General features: G+C 42.3%; 1 protein-coding gene across 1 annotated transcript; it reads left to right on the top strand.

Moving 5' to 3' along the window:
• The first annotated feature begins 596 nt into the window (after nucleotides 1-596).
• Nucleotides 597-25,831, top strand: mbtps1 (membrane-bound transcription factor peptidase, site 1). The gene is made up of 23 exons (XM_038705482.1): nucleotides 597-762; nucleotides 4,427-5,019; nucleotides 6,453-6,716; nucleotides 8,383-8,598; nucleotides 8,847-8,957; nucleotides 9,633-9,742; nucleotides 10,476-10,592; nucleotides 11,219-11,286; nucleotides 12,154-12,256; nucleotides 13,174-13,325; nucleotides 16,939-17,100; nucleotides 18,585-18,729; nucleotides 18,966-19,154; nucleotides 19,775-19,947; nucleotides 20,108-20,223; nucleotides 20,346-20,502; nucleotides 22,649-22,773; nucleotides 22,893-22,970; nucleotides 23,111-23,251; nucleotides 23,351-23,482; nucleotides 23,594-23,720; nucleotides 24,254-24,384; nucleotides 24,770-25,831. The coding sequence occupies exons 2-23, from the start codon at nucleotides 4,818-4,820 to the stop codon at nucleotides 24,994-24,996; spliced, it is 3,246 nt and encodes a 1,081-aa protein (XP_038561410.1). The 5' UTR covers nucleotides 597-762; nucleotides 4,427-4,817; the 3' UTR covers nucleotides 24,997-25,831.
• The last annotated feature ends 303 nt before the right edge of the window (nucleotides 25,832-26,134 follow it).

Below are 26,134 nucleotides of genomic sequence, written 5' to 3'. Positions count from 1 at the left end.
ACCTATCATCAGCACTCAAAATACTAAAAATAAATCATGTTACTTTGCTTGTGAAATCTAGTGAACTATGATCATTTTTGTAACGCATATTATCTACTAATTTTAATCACAGTTGTCAGTTGACAAATGAAAGTAAGGCTAAATAGTAAGGAAATTTGTACTTTATTAAAACCAAACTTCTGGAGACAGTAAAAGATGAATTTAAATTTCTGACTTTTTTAAAACTTTAAATGTGTTTTACTTGAATTATGGTTTAATCTTTTATTTTTGTCTTCTTTGCCTGACAGTAAACAGCGCCCACTGCTGGCAGAACCGCAGCATGGCCGTGAAAGCTGGACCAGCTGGAGGCCATGTGGGTTGCCAAATTTGAAACAACGCTTCACGCACTATGATCAGAGGTACCTTTGAAGTGCAAGAAGAAATTAAACATGACAGCTATTTTCTTACGTGAATTATAGTTTAAGTTTCTATTAAAAAAACAATGCAGGAAAACAGTTATCTCTTCCCGATATATATATATATATTATCTGAAATGTCTCGCGGAGTTAACTGCTCAGCGGTTTAGGAGCATAAGTTAACCAAACCTGGCAACCCGTCATAACCAGACGTCAGTGGTCTGCGGCTGTAGCGTTTAGTGAGTTTGCTGCTAGCTTTTGTTCTGTGGACATTAAACTACCTTCCGAATAGCTATCAGCTCATGAATACAGGGGTAGTAAACGATACATACAGATAACTGTGGCGTGTGAGACGTTGTTCAGCCCCGTGAGTATAATAAACACACAAAGCACCAGCAGATACTGTAAAAAACTACTAAGCTAACGTTAGCTAGCTAATGCTGTACATGTGAAAGACTGCTTGGTCTGAAAAATCGATTAGCATGTCTTGTTTACAAAACCCATCTCTGGTGGAAACGTGTAGCTTTTGCAACATTAACACGCGTTTAAATGGGTTTGAAATAACTATTTACTGTTGATAAAATAATTGTTTTCAGAGATATTTAGCCTCAGCATCTGTCTGCTGACGCTTGCATGTTTTGCTGATAAAGTCGTTGCTTCTGTGTGGCTAAATAGCTTTGTTTTGATATTGGGCTTAACATTTGCTAACTAACTAACCTAGCTTTGTAACTCAGCTAACATGTTTAGTTTTTTTTAATAAAGGTTGTGTTTCACTGGAAAGCAGTAAACTGTTAACGTTATTTAATCTCGTGGCCTGATCGACGCTGAAATTGTGCCTAAGGTAAATCCTGGTAACACTTGAACCTTTTATGCACCCTAATGTAAACTACTTGTATTTAAACGTGTGTGTGTTTGGTAGTGCGTTTGGTTTTCTCAGAGAGTCAAACACAAACACTAAGTAGAACAAAATTAAGGCTGGATCATTGTTGAGACAAGTTAAGATGCAGTGTGCCCTGCACCCCAATGGCCCTTTATGCGATACACACTGTAGAAATATTCAAATCTTTTTATCAACAAAATAGCTGCTGTTAACATCTGGTAGTCTATCTTTCTAATATTTATTCCTGCTTTTGTCTTATTCTTTTGGAGGAGGCATGGTTCCTGATAAATCTGGTACAGTTTCACCAAAATTCAGCTGAAAGAATTTTCAAAGGGACCCCTCTGCTAACAGTTAAAGAACCTGCTTGTAGATTGATTACTCTGCTTTGGGCCTCTCTGATTGGGGTGGGGGTCCTTTCCTAGCTACTAATCTATATTTGCTTGGAGCTTTGATGCCATTTTTTTTTCTTGGTGTTTTGTTGACACAGGTAGTCTTTTACAGCCCTGCCCTAAACAGTGGGGCTATTTATACAGCCCTGGGTCTAAAACCAGTAGTTGTTAGCCGTGCATTGTTGTCTCACAGGGATCCTGCCCCGAGCCGGAACTAGCGATTGAGCCCCCTCCTGTCAGACCAGACCAGCGAGGGGCTTTTAATTATGCAGTCTACACTTGCATGACTTGTGCACGGCCGTATGTGCATTTTTTTATCTACTGTATCATTAAGGCTGTGCAGGGGGTAGTCATGGGACCACACACACAAAATGAAAGTAAGGACGAGGATTTTGTGTAATTTCTGATTAGTGTAATGAATTTTTTTTATATGGGCTCCGGTGTGTCCTTCACAACACAGAAAACTCACGTTACTTAAGCTTTCTTTATAGTTTTAGTCCAATCCCACTCGGAGACCATATCACACATTGACTCTATTTTAGTATTTTGAAATTTTATCTTGAAACAGTTTACTCCTCTGCACTTGGGCTCTTTGCAGCTGTATGATTATTATGAGCAACTTAAGCTTAAACTAAAGACACAGAGACAACTGTAGCGCTTTACATGTTGGCTGTGATTTTTCTTTTTTACAGAAGTTGCAATCTTCTTAAACAAATATAAATAATGAACAAGACTCCCTAAATTATACTGAAGCGATTTGATAGTAAATGGCTTCTTTAGATATCATCACCACAAGTAAACCTTAGGGAACAAAGTCTGGACTTGTTTATACACTGCTATGCTAACTAAATCTCTTTGTTTGTTTTTTGCTTCTCTCTTCATAGCAATCAAACCCACTAGTGTGCCTGCTGCTAAGTAGTGCGCACACAAGTTTACAATAATTGACGGGGTGGTCAACTTGTTTTCATCCTTTCGATGGGCGCGTTTGATTTGTAGTGACAATAGCGTCATGCCTGCCTGGATAAATAGGCTAAAGGTATACAAACACGTGCATGTTGCTTACTGCATAACTGCACACTCAGCTCTGGAACATGTTGCACAAGTGTTCTGTGCAGCGATAAAGCTCAGCCCTCAGAGAGCAACTGCTCCACGGCACGCTAGCCGTCACTGAGAGGGTTTTGTGAATGTTAATCAATGAAATCAATACCTAAAATCCTCTTAAATGTGTGGAACTGGAACTGAAAGCCCATCCTCTGTGTCCCTCTGGTGTAAGGCAGGAGGCGGTTACAGATCCTGCAGGAAAGGGAGGTCGTCTTATGTAACTGGGGCTGGACCCTCAGTCAGCGTGGAGCTGGTTCTCATGAGCTCTGGTGTTGAGCTTGGCAAATGAGTGTGTGTGTGTCTTGCAGTGTCTGTTGATGTGTATTTTATTACTGGTTTGTCCAAGCCTTGGACCAGAGGGAAATTATCCTGTACCTGCCCAGAATTTCCCTTTTGATGCAGCCCCAAAGGATACAGGAATGTGTGTGTCTGTATATGTGTGTGTGTCAGGTCAGTCTAGCCGGTCTTCTTTTTGTGCTGGTTGGTAGTGTGTCTGTGTATCTGTAGTGTGTATCTACTCGGAAAGATCTTTGTGCGATGTAGGATTGGTTTCATTGTTTGTTGTTTTGGATGAGAGTTTGTTTAAAAGCAGTTGGGAGTGTTGAGTTTCTTCAGTGGGTCTGCGGTTAGTTGTTGTTGGCTGTTTCTGTATAACTCAGTAAGCCATCCTTGCAGGTAAGAGAGTTTTATCTCTGTGTACGTGCTCTATCTAGTAACAGGGTTGTTCTCTGAGGGCAGCACAAACTCTTCATGAGCGGCTAAATGATGGAAGGAGTGCTTAATACCACATCTCTCTGCACCCAACACCTCCCTTTCCTTCCCCTTTGTCCAGCAGAGGAAACACTCCTATCTCTGAACGCTGCACGATGGGATAGAAAATCTCAATCTCAAGAACACACGAACAGCCTTTCATTCAGTTTCGATAGACCGATAGAGCTGCACCTGAGTAGAGTTTGGTTGATAAAGATTAAACCTGGCTGATATATCAGGGCTGATATAGTCATATCTTCATTGCATATATGCAGGTCAGTAAAGAGTAGCAATAAATGTTTATAGTCTATATTGTTATGCTGACATGATCTTAGTTTTCTGAAATCAAAATGAGGCCTTGTAACTTTTGAAAGAATGACAAACTTTTCCTCTTACAAATAGGAGGAAAAAGAGACGATACTAAACCATTATCTTTCAGGTTCATAACTCTCTAAAAACACATTTGAAGATTCATTGCCAAACACATTATGCGGGGGTTTTGTGCAAAAACAAATAGCAGACGATTAATGGTTATTATATTTTCATTATGCTTAAATAATAAGATTGTGGGGTACTGGCCTCAAAACAACAGTGTTGTCAGTGAATCTTGGGTGTTGGCCATCAGATGTAGATCTTTTTACAGCCACAGCTGTGAAACTAATGGAGCCTTGATTCCATATGCTCGGAGTATGTGCTTGCAGGGTCACAAAATCCATTTGCCATTAATTTGAAGTGATAAGAATTCATGTTTGTGTGTGCAATAGCAAGTTTGAAGATTTATTCAGTGCTGGTAGATATGGTATAAAACATATATTGTACTTATACTGTGCTCAGGTCCTTCCATTTAAATGTCAACAAGCTTTGTCCTAACCATTAACCATTTTTAGTTGTTTTTCTTTTTTCCTTTTCAGACAAAAGCAAGAAGGACTGCAGTGGAACTCCTAAATTGACACCAACACCTTCCTCCATCGCTGCTCCCGCCTTCCTCCCATCCATCCACTGCTCTTCCTGGTTGCCTCCTCCAGTTGTCAACATGACGAAAATGTTTCTACTCTGGCTGTGCCACTGACCTCCACCGTGGACAACCGCCATGGAGAGAAAACGCAGAAAGAAATTAATCTAACTGCTCAGGCCGTTTGCAGTATGGACTCATTTTTGGAGGTTTGGACCTGAAATGCACTGTCCCAACCCCTGACTCTGAACCAGGTTTTAGCTGCTCATCTGAAACAGCACACCTGCCGGTTTGCCAAGTTTCAAAGGGCCTGGTCAGACTGATTGTTTGCGCTACGTTTACAACTCAAAATGCTCCTGCTTCCTGTGTGGGCATCCGTGCTTTTGGGGCTGCTGGTGGGCTTCCTGCCTTTGGTCGGGATGGAGCCAACTGGAGGAGCCAAATCTGGATCTGACCATGCCCCCAACCCAGAGCCCCTTCCTTCATCATCTGGCTCCAACTGCTCCCAGTTAACCCTCAAACTGGAATTCTCCTCCAAGACGGTGGAACATGGTAAGAAGGAATTGTTCACACTGGTGGATATGTTTTTAATGGTGTGTTTATAAGCTGTGGAAACTCTGTTTTTTTTATAAAGTGGCGTCAAAGATTTTACTAAATTCTGTGGGTAAGTCAGGGAATATCTAGGATAGGGATGTCCTGATCATGTTGGCCCTTAATAAGGGATGATACCTTTAATAATTGACTGAGATACTCAGTCTTCCAATAACTTTGGGATAACGGTCCCAATCAGTCAAAAGCCATGTCCAGATAGTAATCCAATGACTATGAAAGGCTCTCTCAAAACTTCTGTTACGGAGTCAAGCTTGTTTTGTGTACTGTTTAGCTGTAATGAAGGTTTTAATGTTTCTTTGCTTTGCAACAGTCCAACTTTAAGAAGTACACCATGGTGGGAATACTGGTTTACTATTTGACATATTGTTATTTCCTCAAATTAATTCTTGACCTCAGTCCATCAGATGTCGGGGAGAACCTGGGCAGAGACTCAACAGTCAGTGCTGAGGCTGAATGGGTGAGAGTTGCTTATAGTTTAGAAATCAGTTTAGGTAAAAATCATTATGGAGATACCAGGACGTGCTTTGGATTTTGTTGAAATACATCAAGCAAGCCAAACGACACGGAAGTTAATAAACGGTGGAACCTGAAAAACAGGCGGTTTTAATCTTTTGATACAAATGACTGAATATATTCATTAAGAAATGCTTGGATTTATTCTTGCTGGAACCACAACAGTGAGAGATCAAGATAAAATGCAACAGAGTCATAAGCGATTCAAACTGATAATGTTGCAGGAACTTAATATAGCCTATGTTTTTATCCACTGAATATCAAGATGTAACCCCATCTGTATGAGCCCTAAGACACACCCAGGTGTCAGTTACAACAGGGCATTACATTGGAGTTGTGCTGAGATGAGGATATGGCACACCCTATCCATCTATAGTTTGCACAACTTGCTATTCAGGCTCCGTCCATCAGTTATATAAATTCTGACACAGGAATAAAAACCTGAGTTGTTTTTGAATTAGAATTTTTTGTTTGGAAAGCAAATCAACAGATGGTTTTGTTGTTGTTTTTTTTTCAATCAATCATCTGTCTCAGGGTCAGAAAGAAAGGAATCAGAAAAATAAAAGCTAATGTAAAACACCTGATTTGTTCATAATAACTGACTCTCATATAATGTCACTGTCTGCAACTTTACTGATTCCAGAAGAGATGTTATATATTTTATTAACGTACATTGACTGTCTTTGTGTGTTGCTCAAACACTCCTCAGCAGTCAGCAGGCTGTGGGCTAACAAACAGCTTGAACCTGCTTGAATTGGGCCGTGGGTCCAAGCAAATGTGACTCACCCGAATACACACTGTGTGAGCACATCTCATTTCCTGTATGTTCTTTAAAAACCTTCCCCTCTCTGTCTCTCCAGAGTACATCGTAGGATTTACAGGGTATTTCTCGGCCAAAGCTCGCAACCTGTACATCAGCAGCGCCCTGCGGAACGCCGGGGACGGAGCGCTGGATTGGCACATTGTTCCCAGAGAAAACCCAGCCTCAGACTTCCCCAGTGATTTCGAGCTGGTCCACATCCGTCAAGCTACGCCTAGCAGCCTCCTGACCTTAGAGGACCACCCTTACATCAAGAGGGTCACACCGCAACGCAAAGTGTTCCGCTTGCTCAAATATGTTCCCTGTAAGTCTGACAATATGGTGTTACTGTGTAGGGGGAAAAGATAACAGCGTCTCCGCGGTTGGCACGTCCACCCATGAAATATAAAACTGAAAAGATACAGAAAGCTGTTTGTGTCTGCTACAGTTCACAGAATCTCTCTTTGTTTGTTGAGCCGGAGGATGCCTTTCTCTCTCCATTGTGTTTGTGGTGTAAGAAAGGATTGTATATCTTCATGTGAAGTGCAGGCCAACTTGTGGGTGTTGATGCTGGGTGTGTGTGTATGTGTGTGAGGTGTTGGGGGATGGGAAGAAGGACAGAGAACGTCTTGTGTTTGTTCACCCTGGGAGGGAGTAGGTGAGTCAGTGTGGTGGGGCTTGCCTGGACAGTGGGTGCCTGGCACTGGATGAAAGACTTCAGTGTGCCCACAGCCTGCATATACACATGCAGCACCAGTATGGAGGCCATGTGTCACGCATGAAACATTTCATGTCCTGAAGAAGTTCTTAGTCAGGGTTGTTTCATTTTAAATCTCTGTGAAACTCCATCTGAATTTAAAAAATTGGACTTAATGAAAGGGTATCTACTGTGCGAAGCATTTGGGATAATAAAAACATCATATGATAGGAAGAGTTTATTAGTTGTTATAGTTTATGTTATCGGCTCTGTTTCATGTTCAGCTATAATGTTCAGTTATAATGGAAGTAAATGGGAGGAACCTTCAAACCGACTCCTCTTCAACCCATTCATACTCACATAGAAGCTTCCTTCAAGCTTTAAGCAGGTCATGACACCAGATCATACAGCCATAAACTATATATAAAAAGAGCCTCAACTGGAGCATTCCGGGGAAGTTTATGAAAATACTGAAGAGCAAGTGTTGCCATGTTCAGCTCAATAAATAACCAAGTTAGTAGGTTTGTTAACCGAATATCTTTTGAATGCATGAGAGTGCATGTTGAATCATTTATGTCACGTGCGCTGAATTGAATTGAAGTAAATAGAAGCAATCAGGGGTTGGAAAGTGGCTGTGTTGTCTATCTGTCCTCCTGGGAATGTAGATTGGTGTAGATAAGCTTTGAACCCGGTTATAAAGTGGAATACCTGAGAAAAGGTCCGTGTTCACTGGAATTCTGTTGCATGACTCAATTCCATTCCATGCAGAAGCTGTCTAGTGTGGCAATTCATTAGTAGGAGTGATGAGAGAGAATACCTCACCCTGCATTTCACTCCTACTTTAAAGGCATAAAACGCCCTACAGGGCTCTGCTGCGGTTTGGTAATGACCTAGTGATAATTTGTTCTGTCCAAGTGATCCAAACTGTGATGAGATTGGCTCCAATGGGGCTGGGGTGATCAGCCTCGCGTCACAGCTAAAAGACAGAAGGAGGGAGGGAGAAAGAAAGAGGAAGAAATGACTTGAAATGAGGGATCAGAACATGATGAGCATGATTAGGTTAACAGGAAGAGTGTGTTGTCTGCAGGAGGAGCTGAAGTGGCAGACAGCAGTAACAGGGCATGTCATTATTAGCTGCAGCCTTTCATGGAGGGGAAGTTGTTCATTTAGCAACACTGCAAGTAACAAAATGTCTGTGTGTGTCCAAGTAGAATTTCAAATCCTAAGCACAATTCTAAAATTTAAACCTGAAATCAGCACGTAAAAGACATTTGCATGTGTTGTGTCTCCGTAGCACCCGAACCTGCTGCGCCCTGCAACGCCACCCGTGGGATGCAAAAATCGCAGTCGTGGCAGTCGTCCCGCCCGTTCAGACGCACCAGCCTGTCACTGGGCTCAGGTTTCTGGCACGCCACTGGTCGCCACTCCAGCCGGCGTCTGCTGCGAGCCATCCCCCGCCACGTTGCCCAGATCCTGCAGGCGGACGTACTCTGGCAGATGGGACACACCGGTTAGACCTCAGACCTTTTGACTTGTCTAATAGGACAGACATCTGCCACTAAATGTTTATAAGATCAAACAGGAATGAAGGATTGCTCTTAATGAAAGAATAATCATGACAAACTAAGAGAACATCTTTATCTGTTTTTGGTCTTGACAATAGTATGCACTTCTTGGAACATGTTGCGGGAGTTATTGGTGACACTCCATTTGCTTTAAATGAGATTGATTTAGTCTGTGTCTTCTGTGTGTGGACAGGTTCTGGTGTGAAGGTGGCGGTGTTTGATACAGGCCTGAGCGAGAAGCACCCACATTTTAAGAACGTAAAGGAAAGGACCAACTGGACAAATGAAAAGACACTGGATGATGGTGAGAAGGAAAACGCATGTCGATGACGGCTGTTGACTAGCATTGTACATGATGATACACTATGTTTATGAGAGAGAAGGGTAGAGTAGCCAAAAACGGTACTCAAGTAAAAGTACTGTTACTTTGCCCCCAAGAAAGTATTCGATTAGATGTTTATGAAAACAACTACTTATTTACCGGAAAAAACGACTTCAGTAGCGAGTAATTAAAGAAATAGAACAAGAAAAGGAAAAATGTAGTAGTGTAGAGTTAAAGTAGTGCATGAATATGTGGTGATGGGGCAGTGGATAAGGCACATGCCTTTGGTGTGAGAGATCTGGGTTCAACTCCCCACTGTGCAAAACACTTAACCCCTAGTTGCTCCAGAGGCATGTGACCTAAAAAGTATACTGCATTAAAAATACTCTGACACGTACAATCAATCAACTTAAGTACGTGTAACTGAGTAATTGTTTCTGGTCACTGCCCTCCTCTGTTTAATTATGCTATTGATGATGGTTAGTACTAATACTACTGAACTGTCAGGATGTACTGTGTATGTTGTGTGTTGGAGCGTGGTGGAAGCCCAAAAGTTGGCTGAAGCAGCACGGGGAGTGCTTGAACGAGACCGAAAAGGTGTGTTTGTGAGAGATAAAGATGGTTGGATGATCGTCAACCTCTTGTCCTATTTTTCAGGTCTGGGCCATGGTACATTTGTAGCAGGAGTGATAGCCAGCATGAGGGAGTGTCAGGGCTTTGCCCCCGACTCAGAGCTGCACATCTTCAGAGTGTTCACCAACAACCAGGTACATAAATGCTCTCAACATAGCGCTGTGCTAGTCTAGCTGTAGTAAATGTGGTTAAAAAAATATTAATGAATGGATAAATAAAAGCTCCAAGAAATGTATTTGCTAGAGAAGGTGATGATTTTTTTTAGGTGACTTAAAGGAATGTAACGTCTGTGAAACTACTTACTATAAAAGCTACTTTTTGTATGGATTAAAAGCAAGGTATGACATGTTGATTATTGAGCTTTAGAGGTGGTAGCCCAAATGTAGCCCATATCCGACTGATATGTGAACTGTCCACTGCCTGCAAGTGACCCGCATGCGCAGATGAATTAATGCGGCGTTGCATGCTGTCATATGGAAGTAAACAAAGGAGGCCACTAAAGTTAGCTGCGGTTAGCTCATACTTGCCAACCCTCCTGATTTTCATGGGAGTCTCCCGTATTTCATTTCTGTCTCCCAGTTTCCTTCCCACGGTCACATTTCTCTGATTTATGACACGGTCCCAACTGTCTGTCCTTTCCATGACATTCATTCTTTCGCTGTATGACTCTTTCTCACTCTCTCTGACTTTCTCAAATACTTCGGCAGCCGTTACTATCCCTGGACGGCCCACCCATGTAAAGTCTATATGTGGGAAACACCGGCTATACTGTTGTGATCCAACAAGAACAAAACACTCGGATAACACTGATAGTATCATGAGCCTTCCTCATAAGTCAATGATGTGCCAAAATCTGTCTTTAATCAGGTATCGTACACCTCATGGTTCCTGGATGCTTTCAACTATGCTATCCTGAAGAAGATTGATGTTCTCAACCTCAGCATTGGAGGCCCTGACTTCATGGACCACCCCTTTGTTGATAAGGTAACAGACTCTAATCCAAAAACAGGGACGGGTTGTCAGAAAGAGCCACACACAGGAGGAATGCTACAGTCATGGTAGCATTTGGACCATCTTGACTGATATTTGACCAGGTCGATGAAAACTGGTAGCAGATGTTTTGATGTTTTTCTAGGCAAGAAATAGTTCGCACACTACCATTCCTCCCTCTAAGTTACAGCCTTTTCATGTGCTAATGAGCTGGAAAAGTGAACAGTTCAACTGTCAGCCAAAACGGGTCAAACCAGGTAAGTAGACACGTGCATGGGAACATTTTCTCCTCTGCAACAACACAACAGATGAGCACAAAAACACCACGTCGCCTGCTCCATTGAACACTGAATGTAGAAATGTCTAATTTTGTTGTTACAAGTTGACAACCCCAAGGCGTTTGCCCGTTTACAGGGCTTCATGGGAAATACTGAACGACAGGAACATGGATCAGCATGTTAAGATTTTAGTGTAATGTGTGCAAGAAGCAGACTCATGCGTCTGGAAACCTCCTTGGCAAAGGAGGTCCACCAGCGTCAGTTCTCTCATACTTTGTTACCTTATTGCAGCTAAAATAACACCAACCACCAACTTAGTTGATTTTCTTGTTTGATTGACAGGTGTGGGAGCTCACTGCCAACAAAGTGATCATGGTCTCTGCTATTGGCAACGATGGACCTCTGTATGGGTATGCCAATCACTTCAACATCAAAACAATGGCATTTGGATCTTGAATCATCTCACTCTTGTCTCAGTCAGGGTGTCTGCAAGTCTTGAAAAGCCTTATTAAAAATGCCTAAAAAGCATTGAAGTCAGTTCCCTCAAAAAATGTAATTTACAAATGTCTTGAATATTTTTTATTTCCTGATTTAGGCAGTAACTTTAGCTGTACATACGTTTTCTGCTATTGCAAGTTGTTGGGAGACTTTATACATGTATAAACTACAGGAAGGACTGGTGCGACAGTAGACTGTGCACGCAGGAGGCTCTTGAATCCTCAAGATTGGAGTTTCAGTCAGTGCCGTCTGACCTCGTCGACTCATAATGGGCAAGTGTCGATGACCTGATATGACTGTGAAAACGGTATTAAATTGCATTTGACGTGGTATTTAAAAAGTCCTACATTCAAGCAGGTGAACCCTGCAGAAGCCCAGGTCAGAGGATACTGTAAAGGTTACACAGTCTCACTGCAAGTCATTTTCAGTGTGTTTTGAAGCCAAGTCAAAGTTCAAATGGATACTTTCCTAATTGTTATCATTGTAGAAGAATTTCTCTGTAGTTTTATAATGAAATCCTTGTTCATTTGCACAGAAATGCAAACTTCCACTACACCACTTTGACCGCTTTAATTATCCAAATGAACCCCTGGCCAGCTGGGTTTTAATACCCTGCTGAACATCTGCTACCTATTCGTTCTCTATAAAAGATCATTAAAAAGACAAAACAGGAAATTCTTTTTTAATTCTGTTGCACTCTAATGTTGTAGTGCCCAGATGGAACTGTGACCTGTTCCCTGGGTTTTGTAAATGAAGTAAAGTAAGTCTCTGTCCCTCAGCACCTTGAACAACCCAGCAGACCAGATGGACGTTATCGGGGTCGGAGGAATCGACTTTGAGGACAATATTGCTAGGTTTTCCTCCAGAGGCATGACCACCTGGGTGAGTAACTCCACCACAGACACACACACACACACACACACACACACACACACACACACACACTCAGTTCCACACAGACGCTCTCCATATCATTTATCAGTTTTAGAGCAGACATCTACCTCAGAGACCTACCCTCTGCTCTAGAAGCTAGTCAACCGTAATGTAAGCTCCTGATCCCTCATCCACATCCCATCAGCCATTTTCACACACACACACACACACACACACTCACTCTCTCACACTTGCACACAACATTTTTTTATCAGTAATAGCCCAAAGCAGACATCTGATTAAGGCTTCACTCTCTGATCTCTCTGCCCCCTCAACCACTGTAAGCCAGCCTTGAAGAGGCCATAAGGAACAGACACTCACCCACTCAGCTCTCCAACCTGGATACATCAAACAGTTCAACATTCAGCCGTTTTAAATGCAGTTTTCTCTACTTTTGCTCTACCTTTCCACTGTTTTCTAGTCATTTTTACTTTCTGCTTTGTCTCTGCCTTTCTGTGTGTTGGCATTGTGTGATAGCGTGCATCTACCTGTCAGTCGTTATCACTAGTCAGTCAACACCTGCTGTCTGCTGGATGCCCTTATTTTTTAATAGTAGTGGAGTTTTGCTAGAGTTGTATGGTGACTTTAAAGTGACTCCCTGACTAGAGTGTGACTTGTTGGAGTAGGTGTAATGACATGAACTGAAACATACGTTTTAGTGTGAATAAGGGCTATTTAAAAATTTGATCCCAGCTCTCTCACTCTTGTTGTTCAGTATAAACGTGTATGAGGCGATACAGCATTTCACTTCAAAATGTGGCTCAACATGCTCTAAAAGGACAAGCTCTAGGAAATGTTATGTGGAAGCACTCTGTCGGTCTCTGCCGTTATCTCATTATCTGTATCTGCCTCTCATCTCTGTGCAGGAGCTGCCGGGGGGCTATGGCAGGGTGAAGCCTGACATCGTCACCTACGGTTCAGGTGTTCGAGGATCAGGAATGAAGGAGGGATGTCGCTCTCTGTCTGGCACTAGCGTGGCTTCTCCTGTGGTGGCTGGTGCCGTTACTCTCCTGGCCAGGTCAGTATCATGTTGTCATTAAGTGTCTGGAGTTTGAACTTTTTATGTTTGCTAGAAAGTCAAGATTCTTAAACTGTTGGGGTTTTATGAGGTTGTTGTTCAGCTGTGTGTTTATAGATAGATAGCTTTATTGTCTGTCCCAAAATAAAAGGCTCCTTTAAAAACATACATTTAAACTCATACTTCAAACGCACAATTAAAACCTACATTACAACAGCAGCTGTACAATGTCTATTTTTTTTTTTGTTCAGAGTGGTTATTGCAGACGGTATGAAAGATTTCTTGTAAATGTTTTTCCTGGCAAGTGGAACTTTATATCGTCTGCCTGATGGCAGTAACTGGAAAGAGTGATGGAGAGGGTGAGAGGAGTCTCCTGTGATCAGGGTGGCCTTCCTGATCACAGAACGGTTGTGCAGCTCAAATAAGGGGGTTTGTGGTGAGCCGATTATCTTGCTGCAGTGGTTTATTATGCGGGAGAGTTTGGTTTTATGTTTGACAGTGAGGAGGTTGTGCCAGGATGAGATGTTGAAGGTGAGAATGGATACAGTGAGTGACGAGTAAACCGGAGTTAAAATATCCTTGCTGACATGAAAAGTCCTTAATTTCCTCAGCAGGTGGAGGCGCTGTTGTACTTTTTTGAACACGCAGTCAGCGTGTAGTGCGAAGGACAGGCAGGTGTCGATCTCTGTTCCCAGGTACTTGAAGGACTCAGCCTGCTCCACCAGCTGACCCTGGATACTGAGAGGCTGGAAGAGATGGGAGGATGTTTTAACTTTGCTCCCACAGCACAGTTCCTTTGTTTTTGTTATATTGAGCTCCAGGGAATGATCAGTAAATGTTTGGACCAGGTTGTTGATTGCTTGTTGATATTGGGACAGGGCATCAGTGCCAGTCAGGTGTGCCACCAGGGCCATGTCATCTGCGTACTTAAAAAGAGTTATTCCTTCACTGCTGCAGGAAATGCTGTTAGCATTAGCAGAAAAGAGAATGGGAGATAAGACAAAGCCCTGGGGGAGTCCAGTGTTTAAAACCAGCTTCTGGAGTTAAAACCATTTAAAAACACCTGTTGTGGTCGGTCTTGTAAAAAACTCTTTATCCATAAAATCAGTGTCGGGTGGACCTGGAGGTCAGAGAGGCAGTGCAGCAGATTGTTTGTGTTTACAGTATTAAAAGCAGAAATAAAATCCATGAATAAAATTCTGGTGTGTAGGTGTGCCGAGTCCAGTTGTTTAGTGACAGTGTCTAAAAGTGTGAGACATGCATCCTCTACACCACGTTTTGCCTTATAGGTAAACTGAAGCGGATCTAGTTTGTTGGACAGCATGTTCGACAGATGGTTGCATACAACCCTCTCCATACATTTACACAGCACTGATGTCAAGGCTACTGGTCGGTAGTGTTTCAGGTCTTTAGCAGGTGTCTTTTTGGGCAGTGGGATTATGATGGATTCCTTCCACTGTTTGGGAACACAGGCAGAGTCCAGGAGGTGCTGGAACAGCCTTGTGAGAACTCCACCTAGCTGAGTGGAGCATTCTTTGAGCACCCTGCCTCTGAGCCGGTCAGTGCCAGCAGCCGTGTGTGGGTTGACTCTGTGTAAGACGGAGGTCACCAGGTGTTCACCAATAGTGATGGCTTGGAGGGAGCGGCTGGGGGTCGGGGGGGTCCAGGTCATTGGAGTGCTGCTACTGTTGAACCGGGTGAAGAAACTCTAACTGCTCTGCAGAGGAGGTGGGTCTGAGCAGCCAACCACTGGCTGTTTGGGGGCTCTGCCCATCATGATGTTTAAGCCCTGCCACGCCTCCCTCGCATTTCCAGAGGTTAGTTTCTGTTCCACCTGGTTCTTGTAGTGTATCTTAGCTAGCTTGGCATCCTCCTGAACTCCTTCTCCAGCTCTTTCACCCTGAGCTTGTCTCCTATCAGAAAAGCTTTTTTCTTCTGGACCAGGTAGTTTTTCATGTCCTTTGTGACCCATTTTTTATTGTTTGTATAGTTATTTGCTTGGTGGGAGTATGCATGTTTATTTAATGGGTCTTTTAGGTGTATTTTACCATAAGGTCAGTTGTTAAGTTGCAGCTGGGAGCTGTTGTTGGTGATTCAGTTTGATCATTATTTTCATGCAAAGACATCATGGCTCTATTAACTACTAGTAAGTCAGACTGGGTTTAATTTGAGTTGTGAGTTTTTGTTTTTTTGTCACAAAATGTAACTTTTATCAATGAATTGCTTGAAGACATTATCCTGATCCTATTTTAGCCATAATAGCAACTAGCAGCGGGACTCTAGTGTCTGTCTGATGGTTGGTTGTCAGATATTAAAAAATGTATATGTTTTGAGTGGTCTTCTGGCAATCTAGTCATAAAAACATGTCTTATAGCGTGGTGAGTCACTGGAAATTGAGTAGTTTTAGTAGTTCTTCTAAAGACCAAGAAAAGTCTGTCTGTTGTTTCCCCAACTGCTGAAAAAGTGAAGTTGCTTAGTGCTAGGAAACGTCCCCCCCCCCTTACAGACTGTACAGCTGAGCAGGAAATCTGACGGTACGTCTTTTGGTTGCTATGTAACTTAACATTAGCTCAATTTATAGGAAGTAACTTAGTAGCTGCATTTCATTACTGCCTACTTGCCCGGTATTGATAAAATTAGATACAAGCTTAGACTAAACTGGTGTAGCCTACAGCTCTGTCCTGTACACAGACTGTACATCCTAATAACTATTTTTCAATTTTTAGACTGGTTGTTAGGAAAAGAAAGGACGGTGTTCACTGTGGAGGAGATGAGCTTAGTAAAGCAAGTTGGGGCTGCAAACTAATCCCTTTTAATTAGGAGACGTTTCTAAATGCTTGGTAATTAAGGGAGGTGGTTCTCATGTTGCCTATTTTTCATATTAACTTATGTTAATGTAAATTGAGACACAAAGGGCAACATGAAAAATCTTATCTGTAGCCTAATGATTCAGAGGTCATATTAACAGTTACCTGCCGTTAGGCTTAGGAGGTGAGGCCCAAAATCACTTGGGTGCTGTGCCATGAATGTAAAATCACTGTGGAGAGAGCACGAAAACTTAAACTTTTCCTAAATCAAATGGTTGTTGTCCCTCCGCAGACACATTCTTCAGCAAGTTTAATCCTTTTTGATTGTTTATTATCTGCTATAGCTTTTTCAACTATTTGTTATAGATATGGTAAAACTAATAGTCCACACAACAGCTCTGCTGCTGACACATCATGTATTGGGGTTTTATATTAAGACATGCACACAGTTTTTTGTTTTTTTTTGATTCACCTCCGCTGCTACAACTCAATCCTAGGGGAAACACTGCAGTGAACAGGTTCCCAGAGGAAAGAGGTGTGTCACTTGTTGAGTCTGTCAGTCTTCACATGGTGAAGGCCTTCTTGTTATGTAGCTGTAACTCAGGACCATTTCATGAGCTCATGTTGCTGGGTCAAACATCCTACCACGCTTATTAACAATAGGCTCCTTTCCCTTCTCCCAGGAGCACACACACACACACAAATAGTAGCCCATCCCTCTTTTTTTCCTCCAGCACTGTCCTGAATTAAAAGCTGTGGAATCTGACACCAGCAGACACTAACCTCGCCTGTCCTCTGTCCTCCAGCACCGTCCTGAACAGGGAGCTGGTGAACCCAGCCTCCATGAAGCAGGCCCTGATCGCCTCGGCCCGTAGGCTGCCAGGGGTCAACATGTTTGAGCAGGGCCACGGGAAACTAGACCTGATCCGAGCCTACCAGATCCTCAACAGTTACAAACCTCAGGCCAGGTAGATGCCTCAGTGAGCAGAGATTTTTTTTAAAAGAGCTCCTAAAGGAGCACCCATATACAGGCATTGGCCACTAGTTCATGGATTCAGAAACCTGAGTACACATTGTGTTCCTAAATGTTGTCTTGCACATGTAGGCGAATACCCGCCAATTACATTACACTAAAGGAGACCAAGCCTGTGCTGTCAGAGCCTTCTCTCGTGGGAGGAACGGGACAGGCAGAATTGTAGTTGTCCTTTGCTCGGCTGAGTGTCAAATACTCACCGCCCATAGGCTTGCAATGTGACAAGGAAAGTTTGCAGCTGTTTCCTTCATGAAGGACAGCAGCTATCGTCAGTTTTGTATCATAACATATATTTGATTGATTCCAGTGGTGACCCAGAGTCACAGTAAAAGTAAATTAATCCATTTTGGAGAGGTGGATTCTCCTCCAGGAGTGGTTAGAGACGTTTGTATGGATATTTTAAGATTCAGGAGTATTTTTACCCGATCACAATCTGATCACCCAAAATACATTTTAATGCCTATGTTCCCCGATTCGGAATATGCAAAGTCATTCACCTGTGTTCATCGTTCATTAAGAGATCAAATGTGCATCTCTTTTCTGTCAAAGAAGTTGTTTCAAAATTTGAAGTCTTAAATTTATGTTTGTTGAGGTCTTAAAAGGTCTTAAAAAACATTAGATTTGACTTTTCAAATGGTGCAAGAACCCTGTTACAAGGTGCCAGAAATTCATACATAATGTTGCGTTTACATTTTCAATACTTGAAAAAGGCCAAAAATAAAGACAACCAGTTTTAATTATTTTGACAATTAAATGTTTTGAGACTTTTAATGTCTACCACAAATATTAAATCACTGACAAAAACATTTACTGTATAAATCAGCGTAAATACAAACTAATATAGACCATCATTTTGCTTACTTTTCCTGGCTTTTGACACAAACTTGGCAGAGCATTCCAGTTTTTTATCACCTGCCTGTACACCAGAATATTTCAGGGTTTTGTCAAGCCATAAAAGGAAAATGTATGTTCTTAAATCTTCAATATATACAATCCTAACAAAAAAGCACTCAGTTTCCACTAGTCACAGCTCAAACTCTCTGTTTTCCTCCTGAATATTTTTGAATCCGTCAACCTCAATGGTCCGAGCAAGAATACCAGCTCTCAACTGTGTGACTTCAGGCTTCTAGCTAGATGTAACATGTGATCCAGGGCCAGCGTTCTTATTTAATAGACTTACTACTTTATTTGTGAGCAAATAAAGTAGTAAGTCAGATCAGTGTGCGGTAATTTATATGTATATATGTACATTCTTTACATATTTATTTGTGTTAAGGTGGTTTTAGGTTATTTTTTACATACATATTACATATGGAATATTACCAAAATTTGTATTCATTAGTTTCAAGCTAGTTTAAAAAAAGTCTTTTGCAACAACAGAGTTATACAGAATCCTTTCCCATCTGTGTGTCCTGCCAGTCTTTCTCCCAGCTACATCGACCTGACCGAGTGTCCGTACATGTGGCCTTACTGCTCTCAGCCCATCTACTATGGAGGAATGCCCACCATCGTCAATGTGACCATCCTCAACGGCATGGGTGTCACTGGCAGGATTGTCGACAAGGTGCACACACAAGAAACACACATGAAGAGAAGTCGTTTTTTCAGTTTCTTTTAGTCAAATGCTACTCTACAAAGAGCACACAGTATACTTAATATTATTTCCTCAAGTTCTGTCAGAGCACAAGTGAAGGACGAGTTTCATCCTTGACTGACCTGGTTTGCGTCATGATCTACTCAGACTTTAAAAAATAAACATCTTCCCTATAAGCCTTCTAAAGGTTGCTCTCTCCTGTTCAGCCCATCTGGCAGCCCTATCTCCCCCAGAACGGCGACCACATTGATGTGGCAGTCTCTTATTCACCAGTGCTGTGGCCGTGGGCCGGCTACCTGGCCGTGTCTATCTCCGTGGCCAAGAAGGCAGCGTCGTGGGAAGGGATCGCTCAAGGTCATGTGATGGTCACAGTGGCATCTCCTGCAGAGAATGATGTGAGTCACTGCAGCAACACCTGATCTGTCTTCTAAGCAGCTTTAGCTTTTTCTAGAGCAGTGCTTCCCAAACTTTTGTTTGTCCTACATACCACCACATCCCTCTCAGATGAGCTCAAGTACCCCTTCATCCACACACATAATTTCTGAATGTGTTCACTTGAATTGATTTTGAAGTAGATGTTAAGTGACTCTACAGGTGGATATTTACTTTACTTTTTTTTCATACAGTTGAATTGTCAGTGTTTGGGTTGGTTTAGTCAGGTTTGCAGCTGTGCTACCACTTTGTAGTGGTAGTTTGTTTGACTTTTGACTTTTTTTTTGACTTTGTTCATTGTATTATTATTTTAACACTTGGTATACTTTTACTAAATAATTCAGCAGTTTGTCCAATATTTTAGCTAACAATCTCAACTCTTTATCCATTAGTTCAGTCAATAATTTCAACTATTTCAGCTGTTCATAAATTACTTTTACTTAAATGTTTGAGCTGTTTGTACTACATACTTTTAGCTAACCCAATTCATACATATATATACAGTAGAGAATCTAGCTTATGTAATTCATTACTCCTCTGCAGTTATGACCCATTCGTCTTCTTGACTTTTAACCCCTTGCAGTCTAAGGTGGGCGGTGAGCTGACCTCCACAGTCAAACTGCCCATCAAGGTGAAGATCGTGCCGACTCCCCCGCGCAGTAAGAGAGTGCTGTGGGACCAGTACCACAACCTTCGCTACCCGCCCGGCTACTTTCCCCGAGACAACCTCCGCATGAAAAACGACCCACTAGACTGGTATGTGTGGATGTTTACTTGATACTAAACCCATTTTATCTGCCATCTGTGATTTGGTTTAAAAACTTTAACTTGTTTTCAATTATCTGGATTCATTACTTGTTTTGACCTCAAAAATATGACATGTGAAATGTGAAAATGACTGATTGTATGTTTCCAGGAATGGAGACCACATCCACACTAACTTCAGGGACATGTACCAGCACCTGCGGAGTATGGGATACTTTGTTGAGGTGCTCGGCGCACCCATCACTTGCTTTGATGCCAGCCAGTATGGTAAAGAAACAACGACAATAGAATTAGAAGACGTCCACTTCAAAAGGACTACAACAGCTGTTTGCTTATGGTTGAGCAAAGGACAACAAGCTAACGTGCTGCTTGCCATTGTGTCTCTGCAGGCACATTGCTGATGGTTGACAGTGAGGAGGAGTATTTCCCTGAAGAGATCACCAAGCTGAGGAGAGACATCGACAACGGCCTGTCACTCATTGTCTTCAGTGACTGGTACAACACCTCGGTCATGAGGAAGGTCAAGTTCTATGACGAAAACACAAGGTATTTAACTCTCACTTTACTACTGCTGATTATTGAAATCATAGCAATAACACTGGCTAATGTTATAGGCCAGGGGTTCTTAACCTTTCTGGCAGTCCAACCCCTTTTTGAAGTTGAAAATCTTTCGCGACCCCCTCCCCCCACCAGGGATCAGACAGAATGCGTTTTTTGCAGTGAGAGGCGCCTTTTTTAAATTGTTTTCTTTTGGCCACCTGCTGCGGCTTTTTGAATGAGCGCTCTGAGAGCATGGAGTTGAAAATAATTAAACTCGTGCCCGACATCATTCGCGTTTTTTCCCCATTATCCAATCTAATGAATGGAGAGACGGGTCCTCAGTTGTGCTGACGGAAGTTACAGTTGCTTGGATTGTCCGGACTCTCCCCGACTCATCTGAAAATATGCCTTGAACCGACCATCATTAAGACTAAGCTCCTGGACCAGCTGGTGGTAGCCTACTACCAGCGGTGTCTCCCCTTTCTGAGGGTCTCATGTGCCCACTTGGATCTCAGTTTCCTTGTCTTCTCTGTATTTGTACACCTCACACACTTAAAACAGTGCCAGAGCAGGCGCCCTCCGTTTGGCAGATGTTTCTTAGCAACAAAAGACTCAGACCTGTGAGTTGTGATCAAGTTTCTGCTAATATGACCGTTATTACTTAGTCTTTGATTACACTGACAGGACAGCTGATTCTGGATTAAACAGTGCAATATATTTACAGTGTCCACCCAAAGTGTTTCCATTCACAACTATAGGCCGTCTAGTTATTTTTCTTCTATTTTTGTGTCTATAGCAGCATTCTCGTGACCCCCGACCCCCGCTGTTATAGGCCATTAAAACCAGACACTAACATCATGGTGGACAGAGACCGTCTGAGTCTCGCCCACCTCAAACCAGCGAGAAGAGCACAGAAATGCAAAAGTCTTAACTTAAAGTCGGATATGCCAATCAATTTATTAACATAACGAAAAATTAAACATTTCTTCAATAATAAACTCAAGTCACTCTCCATGATTGCACAAACCATGCACCTCGCTGTGCGCCACACCTGCACTAATTAACACCCGTCTTAAGTAGACTTGTGGCAGATCACAGCGCCACCCCATCCCAATATACAGAATGGCTACAACAATATTTGTAGAGATTCTTCACATCACCGCAGTAAACTTTACGAATTTTAAAACTGCTCTTGCTCTGAACTAAAAAAATAAATTGCAGCCTCAGCAATACCAGACAAGTTCAATAAGTAATGCAGAGTGTTTTTTGATTAATAGTGTTTTCATGGAATGAGCTGTGGGAACTTGGACTGCATTGTAGTGCAGCAGTAATCTAAAGTCCTCTCTGACTGACTCCTTACTTGTGAAGCTCCCTTGACCTCAACCTTCGTTGGAACCTCCCTGTATTTATTTCTTTAAAAGGATCTATTTGTCCTCCATTATGAGACAGTTCAGTGATTAAACAAGCATAACCTAAAAAGCTCCTGCTTTAACCTGCAGCTTTATCATGTTATAATGATAGCAAGATAAACAGCGCTGTGTACTAGTTACCAACCTGCTGTATCAGTTTCTGTCCGTCTCTGCAGTGTACAGACTATTTATGCCTCTGTAATAGATGTAATATATCACGACTTTTCGCATTCATAGCTCTTCATGCAGAGCAAAAGATTACTCATGATTCCTTGTTGCTCCATTCACATCCCACTCAAGCTGTCGCACAGAATCTGCAGGATCAAAAGTCTTAAACACAGCTAAATATAGTCTTTATGGCTTCAAAATATTATGCTGAGTAATTCAGATTTAATTGAATGGTGAATTCAATAAGAATTAAGAATTAGGAAGTCTGCCTTTTCACTTTATAAATGTGCTGTTATTGTAATGTACCCCCCATATTATATGCTAGTGATTATTTTTAAATTGGCATTTTTATCCTTACAAAACCTGCTGACAACCTGTTTGTTGTGTTGGATTTTATGTTTTCATTTAATTTCCTTAATCAATCCTCTTGTTTGGGGCAGATACCAAATTGAAAGTAAAGCTTTGTTCTGTGCTGTGTAAATTGCAACAGTGGTTCTTGATTGTTATTTCTGTAGATTCTATATTTTTGCCTAATCGAATGTTTGTAGAGATGACTTTCTTGATGTAACTTGCAGGCAGTGGTGGATGCCAGACACAGGGGGTGCTAATGTACCAGCCCTGAACGACCTGATCTCAGTGTGGGGGATGGCTTTCAGTGATGGGCTGTACGAGGGAGACTTCACGTTGGCTGATCATGACAGTAAGACATGCACAAACCCCTCGTTGGTTTCTGATGATCATCCTCTGGTCACCTTTTTGTATTGTTTTATCCACACCATTTTTGCTAAATGAAGATGGTTGTTTGTGTCTCTGTCTCAGTGTACTATGCCTCAGGCTGCAGTATCGCCCGTTTCCCAGAAGATGGAATAGTGATTGCCAAGAATCTAAAGGACCAAGGTACCAGCACCCCTCTTAAAGTACTGACCCCGGCTTAGTGTAGTACAGTGCTGGCCAGGAGCCGTGCGGGCTGACAGGCAACTTTTTAATCTGTGTGTCTTAAGTTTAGGTATAACACCGCTCCCGCTGTGTTTTCACAGGTCTGGAAGTGCTAAAGCAGGAGACAGCAGTGGTGGAGGGGGTTCCCATCCTGGGACTGTACCAAACACCGTCTGACGGGGGAGGTCGTATTGCTCTGTACGGTGATTCTAACTGTATAGATGACAGCCACAGACAGAAAGGTAACCTTTCTTTAGTGTGTGCAATGTGTGGATGCTTTGTCGTACAACAAAAGGTGCAACTGAGCCGACTGAGTAATCTTTTGTTGTGTGATTTCTCAGACTGTTTCTGGCTGCTAGATGCCCTCCTTCAGTACACCTCCTACAGTATGACCCCGCCCAGCCTCAGCCACTCCCACAGCAGGGTAGCACCGCCCACAGGCACCGAGCGCCCACTGCCACAGAGACTGGAAGGTGAGGAAGGAAAATTACACAAAACATTAACAGACAGGTTAATTTATCATCTCAAATATTGGATGTGTTCCTTCTTAGGTATATGCAGGTTTATTCTTTTCATTCTTCCAGGCAACCATCTGTACCGCTACTCCAAGGTTCTAGAGGCTCACCTGGGAGACCCAAAGCCCCGCCCACTACCAGCCTGCCCCCACCTGTCCTGGGCAAAGCCACAGCCAGTCAATGAGACAGCACCCAGGTAGGTCTGATGATGCATTGCAATGCAGACAGTTCTGTTTTAGTTCTGTCTATATATTTGAGGGTAAATAATCATTTCCATTCACTCCTCTCAGACATCAGTCGTCAGTGGCAACAGTGATATGAACTTCTGTATGTAGTACTGGCTAATTTCCCAGGTGTTATATTTCTCAACATGTCTGAACAGATTATATTGAGTTATCTTGTTTGTGCACACTACCATAGTCAACATTCTGGTTACTTTTCCTTCAGTCACAGGACGATATAGAGAAAGAGGCAAGTCTCTCAGAGGAGGGGGGGGGGGCGCGGCAGCAGCAGCACATTTCAGTGACACAGTAATACTTGGAACCAGACTTTGGGTTTTTACTGGCAGCAACAGTCTTTTTTTTTTCCTCCAACCTGTCAACAGAAGGAATAAAATTTGGTTTTGTGACAGACTTGCCCACATACATACGTTACACTATACACATTAGATTCTGTCTCACCCCCTTTCTCTTTCTCTGTTTCTTTCTCTCTCTCCACTCTTGCTCTTAGTAACCTGTGGAAGCACCAGAAACTTCTCTCAGTGGATCTGGACAAAGTGGCTCTACCTAACGTCAGGGCTTACCGTCCCCAGGTCAGACCCCTGTCTCCTGGGGAGAGTGGGGCCTGGGACATACCTGGAGGTAACACGTGCTTCAGAGTTATTACTTTAAGCAATCTGACTTGGAATTAGTTTTAGAGCTAATTAGTAGTGCACAGCATTTGACAACATTGTTTTAAAACTTTAAAACAGCAGCTTTTGCAGCGGAAATGGTATTTATATAAAACATGGAAGTTTGTCACTCATCAGTTTTTCTTTAATTTTACATTATTAAGTATCCAAGTAGCTGGTTATTATTAATGAGAGGATGTAAAAAGAACAAGTCTATGATCAGTACAGCAGAAAGGCCTAATATTCTTCTAGCATAAAGTTAGATAGACAAAGGATGAAAGGAAAGACTGTAGTGTGTAAGAATAAAAGTGGTTACTGAGGAGGCCCCATGTGACCTGTGTCCCTTTGTGCCTCAGGGATAATGCCGGGCCGCTACAACCAAGAAGTGGGCCAGACCATCCCAGTGTTTGCCTTCCTAGGAGCGATGGTCGTCCTGTCCTTTTTTGTGGTCCAGCTCACAAAGGCCAAGAGCAAACCCAAGCGCAGGAAACCCCGCATTAAACGACCCACATACCTCCAGCAGCAGCAGCAGCAGCAGCAGCAGCAGCAGACGACGACAACTGGGAAAACCCCTACAGTTTGACTGGGACTGCTGCCGGGGAGCTAGGTTCACCTCCAAAACTGAGACGCTGCTGAAAGGACAGCATCTGTTGAGCAGCAACATTGGAGGTGTTTTTTTTTACATGGAGTCTAATGAACTGTTGAGACAGAAGTCTGACTGCTCTTAAACTCGAGCCTGCCGGAACTGAACACAGTGCAGCTCCAGGTGTCTCTTGGATGCTGTTTTTGTGCCTCTCGTCTGTATAAGGCTGTCCGTAGGTGTTTGTGTGTGTTTGTGGACTAATGAACAGTATTAGAAAGTGTTACACACAATGTAAAACACACAGTATATACCTGGCCCTAAAAAATGCCTGTTTGAGACAGACATCTTGTCTACATTTCCCTCTCTCTTCTCTTCTTCTTTGACCAAACGGTTTTATTCTTCATGAACAAAATGTGTCTGACTTTTATATTTATTGAATTTGTTCGTACCCTAACACACACACACACACACACACACACACACAGAAGTACAAGCTATTTCACACTCACACACAGAGAAATAGAAATGCATACTGTATGCACTTTAAGAATAAAGCAGTTGGCATACACGCGGACAGAAAAATACCCAACACACACGCGCGCTCATATCCAACATGAGGACCATCGGATGATCAAGTGTCACCACCCACTGTTTTGTAAGTTCTGCCCATATCTGTTTAAAGTCACTGTCTTTTCATTGTTTTTATATTTTGTATAATGAATGAACTCTGGCCAGGCATTCTGTTGATAGCCTCCTTTGTGATCTCATGGTCAGTAGTAGCATTGACACACTTGTTCAAATATATCTCATCAATTAAAAAGCATTATCAAAGTGATCTGCTTGGTTATTGCATTGTTTCTGGAGTTGCTTTTGAAGTAATTTGTAATGGTAATTCAAGATACATAATATATAACCCTACTTAGACATGATATTTATAAATTGCTGCTTTCTATTACAGTAATGGTCTTTGTCAGTAAGGAATTTGGTGGTTCTGTGGCCTTTTGCTGGAAAATCTGCTCTTTCAACAATGATATATGTAATCCAGTATATTTTTGTTCCACCCTTTGTTCATAAAAAGCAGCTCGAACATACAACTTTGCGTCGTGCATTCTCTCTTTTTTTCCTTCTGGCAACAATT

Source organism: Micropterus salmoides, unplaced genomic scaffold (genome assembly GCF_014851395.1).
Source record: "Micropterus salmoides isolate LMB-PRFRI ecotype aquatic unplaced genomic scaffold, ASM1485139v1 Ms_hic_scaffold_8, whole genome shotgun sequence".
NCBI lineage: Eukaryota > Metazoa > Chordata > Actinopteri > Centrarchiformes > Centrarchidae > Micropterus > Micropterus salmoides.
This window is presented reverse-complemented; position numbering and strand designations above follow the sequence as displayed.